Raw genomic sequence first — 7,673 nt, 5'->3', positions numbered from 1 at the left:
ACGTGAGGTCAATAATTAAAGAGAGAGAGAGATTATTAGTCAACTGTTTAAAAGGGCAAGAAAAGTGTGGGGTAATTTAGACGCTTTATTTAACTGCACGTTTTCCTATCATTTCCATGCGCTTCTAATGGTGGATTAGTGGTCGTAGGAGCAGGAGCCTGAGCCTGAGCCTGAGCCTCCGGGGGGGGGGTTCGTTCGATTGCTAGTATCACATGAAATCTTATTGCAAAATTGGTTCACTTTTATCTTATTTTTACTCTATACAACTCAATTTTTCCATAAGATTGAGTTACTATCTCCCCAGACGCAGTCCAGAACCTTGGCATTAGCAACTAAACAAAATATGCTAAATATATACGGAGGATGAGATATTATGTGAGGAGATAGAAAGAAGAGAACAAGAGAATTAGGTATAGAATAAATTTAATGTGACAAAATTATATTTTAACTTTAGTTGCCATAGTAAAAGTTGATAGAATTATATGTCAAATTGAATCATCCAACCTAAAACTATTCATGTTGATTAGTCCTACGCCACAAAGTCTCCTTCTTCCCCTTTTTAACTCCATCTATATGATATTTTTATTTTTTTTAACACTTGTCTCTTAACAAATTAGCATCAGATTGGTTTTTAAATGCAAAAAGGAAGTTAAAAAGTTATGTGAACACAAGGAAGCCAACACTATGTATGACGGATACTATTGGCGATGCCTCGGGAAAGCAAGTTTTGGTATTCTGTTGTTGCACTAGTGGGTCAAACATTATTTGCAAAATTTCCCCACAAATACTAACCACGAGCTTGTTATTTTAATCCCAAAGTGCCCACCTATCTATCATCGCAAACTTCTAATATACATATATAAATAACCAACTCAGACTTCAAAGTATGATGACCATGTGACGCTCCTCTATAATAAATTGCAAAAATTATATAAAAAATAATAATATCTGCACGGATTTTAAAGGAGGACAGAATTGGAAATTAGGAAATGCTTTTCCGTGCAACGGTGCACACGAGTGCACGGGATTTGAAGTCGCACGTGCAACAGAGACAATCTTATCTTTCTTTCTTTTTTCTATGTATATATTATTCAAATTATTCCACAAATTTTTTTGTAGATAAAAATATATAACACATAAGGATGATAGATATTAGTATTAATTAAAAAATAATATACAAAGAGATAATAATTATTAATTAAAGTATAGTGTTAGTTACAATGGCGGTTCTTTTTCCTCGTCTCTGTGGGAAAAAGAAAGCGTAACCGCTGCATGGTATGAATATTTCCCTTGCTTAAATTTTATGTTGTCATATCGTTATCACTTTTATTAAATTATCATTCATTGCATAGAATGGAGGGATGAGATTAGAAGCATTTATTTCATGGGGTTTCAAAAATAAATGAGGATATATGTCGGTGAGAACGAGAGATCTGAGAGGTGCCCACTGGTAGTTTGTAAAGCTTCTTATATGTCATGATTAGCAAAAAAACAACAATATTATTTAATTATTAATTAAATATTATTAGAATAAAAGGATGCTAACTTTAGTCTTCTCATATTATTAGTTTTATAATGTTTAAAGGATTTTTTTTGAGTCGGTCTTGATTATCATTGAGTGCATTAGAGTTGTCGCAATCAATACGTTAGCGCGTATCTGATGATATACTCAAATTAACTAGTACGAATATAATATATTATTCATCTACCGTAATTATAAGTACATAGAGAGAAACACTGATACAAAAGCACTTTTTTTTTTTCCTTTCAAATCAATACAAGTTGAAAGATGTCAGGGAGATGTGTGACATTGTAATTTAATATGGAATGGGCAAAATGGAATAGGAGATTGAATATGGATAAAGTTATTCGTTCATGTGGGAGGGGGGTCAAACCGGGTGGGCTAAGTGGCTAAGCAAAGGACGTACGAATAACAAAACGGATAGGAGGAGCAGAATACGGAATAGTTATGCCGATTTGGCACCTAGCAATTGAATACGGATACCATGGATATTGCAAGCAAACTGATTCTTATCCCATGTGGGGGTGTGACGAGGAGGGACTAATATAAGAACAAAGACCCAACCCGCTGCTAGGAAAACTATCCCGGATAACCCTAAACAATCCAATACCTTTAAAAGCTTTATTCAGGAACACCTACTATTCAATCTGGTGGGCAGCGCGGCCAGTGGAATTAAACCGAGAATAAGCTTGCATTGAATAGATTAGAATAGGAATAAGAAAGTGGGATAGAGGAAGGGGCGACGAAGGTCGGTATAGTTTAAAAGGTTTTAAGTGTGTTTTTTTTTGGGGGGGTTAGAACCGGCAGGTGGCGGTCGGGGAGTAGAGGCCGTTAAGAGGAGTACGGTTGGGGATTGACAGGCTGGAATGACAGCACTGCAGTAATAATCCGCCCTCCGATTCCGAGACAGCGGCTGTCGTCCACTGCCACCTCACCAAACTCACACCCTTCCTCTAATTTAAATTAAATCCAAAAAAAAAAAAAAAATTTACTAGTATTTATTTTTTTATATGTAATCTTGTAATTTTTAAAACTAACGGTCGGTTCAAGTTTATTCGTCTATAGAGTGAGAAAAAAAAAAGAAGAAGATTAATTCAAATCAAAGCTTGACTTTTTTCATAAGATGAGAAAAGCTTGCAGTTGAAGTCTCCTGAGATATTTCAAAATTTTAAATTAAACCCAATTTCTTGGACGGTTATTACATTCTCGGTAGAAATTTTTTTTGCCTAAACTTTGGATATATGATGGCTTAATATTTATTCGATTAGTTTAGGAAGAGAATATTCAGTAGTACTGATGGATAAAAAATAGTGAGATCTAGAAGAATGCTGTCCAGGCTGGCTCAGTCAAAGCTCCTGCGTGTCGACCCATCCTTTCCGTCCCCACTTTCCACACCCTAATCCCTAAACTATATTACTTTTCTTTCTTTCTTTCTTTCTCCTCCTCCTTCCTCATCTATTATTAATGGCAGTAGGTTAGTTTTGATTATTGATACCGATACAAATATAATTGCATCCATTTAGGGCTTTAATTGACCTCGCCTTGCACATCGTACGTCAATTGATGTACACGCGTACGGATGAGATAAAAACAACAGAACTATTTTGTGTGAGTGTGTGTATGTATGTATATTTATATATACGTATGTATGTTTATATATATATATATATTTTACTACGGTTAATGAGTTACTGCCACGTAAATGGCAAACGTAGATATCGCTCACTCGAGCTTGGGGCCGAAAAAAGTCTATAAAAGGAAACAAACAGCTCACACGTCGCCGATTTCGGTTTCGAATTCTCGTGCGATATTATTCGCCCCGGGTCCCACTCTTGTAACTCCTAACGGCTGCTAGTGGAGGAGGGGAGGGACGCGATTCCGGATCGGGGGAAACGCAGAGCTCCGTACTAGGGGGGAACCGGGGGGGAGATATTATTGTGGAGGGCATTTAAGGAAGTTGGGAGAGAGAGGAATGGAGAGGATGGGAGGAGATCGCAGCGAGCGGCGACGCGTGTCCAGATGACAGCTGTATGCAAGCAACCGCCTGCCAACTTCCTATCACCGGTTGAGGCTACCGGATTCTCCCGGTTATTCCCTCCCCCCCCCCCCTCTTATATAGACCTCCCCTGCCCCTCCCTCCCCTTCTACCTCACCGCTTCGAGCGGAAGCTAAAAAAGAAACGCCTTGGTTCTGTTTTCCTCTTTCCTTTCTCAGATCTCTCGATTTAGGGTTAGGGTTTTCAAGGGTTTGTGACTACTTGGGGTTGTATAGATCTCGATTTGAGACGTCGTATCTAATGGCTTCGATGGATCGGATCAAGGGGCCGTGGAGCCCGGAGGAGGACGAGGCGCTGCAGGTGCTTGTGGAGAAGCACGGGGCGAGGAACTGGTCGTTGATAAGCAAGTCGATCCCTGGGAGATCGGGGAAGTCGTGCCGGCTCCGGTGGTGCAACCAGCTCTCGCCGATGGTTGAGCACCGGCCGTTTACTCCTGAGGAGGACGAGACCATCATCCGAGCGCACCGCCACTTCGGGAATAAGTGGGCGACCATCGCCCGGCTTCTCTCCGGCCGCACCGACAACGCAATCAAGAACCACTGGAACTCTACCCTCAAGCGCAAGTACAACTCCGTCGCCGGTGATGACCTCGCGATCCACGTTGCCGACGAGGCGGCGGCGGCGCGACCGCTGAAGCGAGCGAGTAGCGTCGGACCGGTGATGTCGTCGGTCGCCGGAGGAGCAGGGCTCTGCTTGAGCCCCGGGAGCCCGTCGGGATCCGATCTGAGCGATTCGAGCCAACAGAGCCATCCTATCGTGCCACCGCAGCCGTCTGCATCGCATATCTACCGTCCAGTTCCCAGAACCGGCGGAATCGTGCCACTTTCCTCTTCTCTACCTCAGATGGATTCCACCGCCACCGCTTCTTCCTCGATCGTCGCCAAGACCGAGGATCCTGTTACCTCCCTCACCCTCTCTTTACCGGGGTTGGATCAGTCGAGTCCCTCCGATCACCACAGCATCCCGGAGCCGCCTCGTCCGCGGCCACAGCTACCGCAACCGATCGCTGCCTGCGATCGGACGTCGGAGGAGCGGCGGCCGTCGCAGTTCCCCTTTAGCGACGAGTTCTTAACGGTGATGCAGGAGATGATCCGCAACGAGGTGCGGAGCTACATGTCTGGTCTAGAGTTGCGGTCTGGCGCCGCCGCGGGAACCGTCACATGCATGCCGCCGCCGACGCCGGAGAGTGTCCACGGCGCCGTTATGAAGCGGATCGGGTTCGCCAAGATCGAGTAGTTTAGATAAGAAGAAAGCAAGCCTTCGAAGACGTGCTCATCTTTTAAGTAGTTCAGTTCTCTTCTTCCCTTTCCTCTCTTGCTTATTTAAATCACTTCCAAACTCCTCTTCCCCCCTCCCCCCCCTTTAGATTTCCCATCACGCTATACAAATAACGTCTCTTTTTTTGTTTCTTGTACAGCAAAGTGAGCAAAAACTTAAAAAAAAAGTTGAAATCTTTTATTTTTAGCCTGTCAGAAAACGATGAGAACTAGTGCATTAAAGGTTCTGAGTAGTAAAGCTGAATGAGCTGTGGAAGTTGGAGCGGTTTGGAACAACTCGGGAGTCATTACGAGTGACAGCTAACTAATTCAGTTTTACTCGGTATTCATTCTCGGAGAAGATCTCGTTCTACCCCCCCATTAACTTATCGGAACTGAATCCTTTATTATAGACGTTTTGCAAATCACACCCTCATTTTTTTGCAGCAGTAGAACACTATACGGTTTTAATTATAATTCCCAATTTCCACTGTGTTAGTTTGTTTGGTGGGCAGGTAGTTAACGCGCTTAATTTAAGGCTTACGGATGGGATATTTCTCTGCAGTTATTAGTACAGTTCCACTCCGTTGACACCTTCTTTAAGGCCTCACGTGAGAGGATTAGTACTAAACCCTAATCTTAATCTTAATCTTAACAATAACAACATATTCAGAGGTCATTATCGGCTAAAGATGCATGATTATCCGGTGGATAATTGCCTCGTTGGCTAGTTGGTTGGTCCTTATCCGTTAGTGGGGGTTGGAAACAACACGTCCACGACACGAATCTTGTGAGACAAAATTTTTAAAAAAAAATTTAAAATTTTTAAAAAAGGAAGTCTTTCGTGATGTTCAACTAAAATCAAAGTAAATAAATTAAGAATAAAATGGTGGATGGATTGAGTTAGGAGGTGGTTTTCGGGATTGGGATTGACGTGGACGTCCGCCGATTTTGATTGGATTGGTATTTGGAAGAAGAGTAAGTCGTTGCATGCCAGTTGCCAGTTGCCAGTTGCCAGTTGGGTGGGTAAAGCTCCTTTTTCTTTTTCCTTTTCTTTCCTGGCTCCAATTTCTTCTTCTTCTTCTTCTTCTTTTTTATCTATTTATTTTATTCTCTCTTTTTTAACATATGGTCATGTCCTTGCTTGGGTTGGAAGGGGAATGTTTATGTGTAGGTTGTCACGTGTTGATGCTCTCTTTTTTTTTTCTAAGTTTTTTTTAACCATACTAATTTTTAAAATTATACCACACTCTAAAATTTAAATATGAATATTTTGCCATGTTAAATCCGACTCCATAAAATCGTACGATTTAAAAAAATCAAATAATAATTTTTAAAATATAAGTCGTTAATCTAAAAAATAACTATATATATATATATATATATATATATAAGTTATTTTCCAAAAGACTTATTAGTACATTTTAAACATAAATTTCCGAATTGGAAAGCGACTTAAAAGTTGTTGGGTGGTTCAATGATTTTGCTGAGCTGAAATTAATGCGATAAAACTTACCTAAATTCATATTTAAAAGTAGGATTAAATATATTTTATCAAATGCTCAAAATTATTTTACTCATATATTTAAAAAGTTTCAAATCAGTTTTTATATTTAGCGAATATGTTAGTTTTTCTATCCAAATTAATACTCCCTCTATTTTTAATTTTTTATAAACAAAAATGACATTCCCCTCTTATATATGCATGTCTTTTCTTACTTTCTAGATTGTGCTAACTACATAATAAATTTTATTAAACATAAATTTTATGAAATTTAATAGTTTTATCACATCTATAATAAAGACAAATACGGGTTTAAGAAAATCAGATTAAAAATCTATTAATGTTGCTTAATAAACACGACGTAGTATTTTGGTCACTTGGGTGGGTTCAATTAATTTTGACATAAAAATTTATAGTATCAATTAATCATAAGTAAAGGAATTGATTTGAGATTTTTTAAAGTACGGGATGGATAAATTAATTATGAGTATGGATATAATATATTTAACCTCTAAGTTCACAACAAAATAGGCATGTGGAAAAATTTGGCAACATCCTTAAAATAATAATAAAAACCTCAGTTTTGGTGGTCGTCGCACATCATTAGTTTCTTTTAAGTAATACTACTATTATACTTTCATCATATTATGAAGGCTAATTGTTTAATTATATATCTATTAAATAATGATGTGAAATTTCTCCATACTTATCCTTGAAGAAACTTGTAGACGTTATAATATACCTTGATAGTAAAATTTTCTTGAGACCCTAAAAATTAGGGTGTGAAATGCTAAAGAAATTCTAGAAATAATTTGATATAGAATAAAGTCATTAATAGATAAATAAACGCCAATAGAGTGATTAGCCCCTTGATTTGCATGTTTGACTTTACTTTATGTTAATAAATCTTAGAATAATCATGATTAGAATTAAGACGATATGGCTAATTAGATGTGCCTCTATTTTGTCCTACAAAAGAAAAGAAGACGGTGAATTTTACAATAACAACAAATTTAGATCTACCATTCTCTTCAAGTCAACAAGTTGACCAAATATCTTAAGACACTCTTTTTCCACGAGTGGGGGTTACTCGGTTGACTCATTGATCTCACCAACAAAAAGTCAGACGAGGAGTAATTCCATGATCGTGTTCAAAAGAAAACAAAGTGGAAATTATACGAGAGAGAGGGTCAAATTATCGATGTCGGCAATCGGCTAATTAAAGTAATCCAATAATCTAGTTGACAATTATGGCAAGTCAATATCACAAACATATGCATAGTTTCTTGCAGTACTCCAAGCTTTTCCCCTCCACATTTCCTTTAATCATTGCCA

At 38.9% G+C, this 7,673-nt stretch overlaps 1 protein-coding gene across 1 annotated transcript; it reads left to right on the top strand.

Moving 5' to 3' along the window:
* Window positions 1-3,261: 3,261 nt before the first annotated feature.
* On the top strand, window positions 3,262-5,042 carry LOC140794981 (transcription factor MYB77-like). Its single transcript, XM_073147312.1, has one exon. It carries the CDS (start codon window positions 3,819-3,821, stop codon window positions 4,812-4,814), a length of 996 nt encoding a protein of 331 aa, XP_073003413.1. The 5' UTR covers window positions 3,262-3,818; the 3' UTR covers window positions 4,815-5,042.
* Window positions 5,043-7,673: the final 2,631 nt, after the last annotated feature.

This window comes from Typha latifolia, chromosome 9 (assembly GCF_019914945.1).
Source record: "Typha latifolia isolate L0001 chromosome 9, TyphaL0001v2, whole genome shotgun sequence".
NCBI lineage: Eukaryota > Viridiplantae > Streptophyta > Magnoliopsida > Poales > Typhaceae > Typha > Typha latifolia.
The sequence above is the reverse complement of the archived record's forward strand: the minus strand, read 5'-3'. Positions and strand labels throughout refer to the sequence as shown.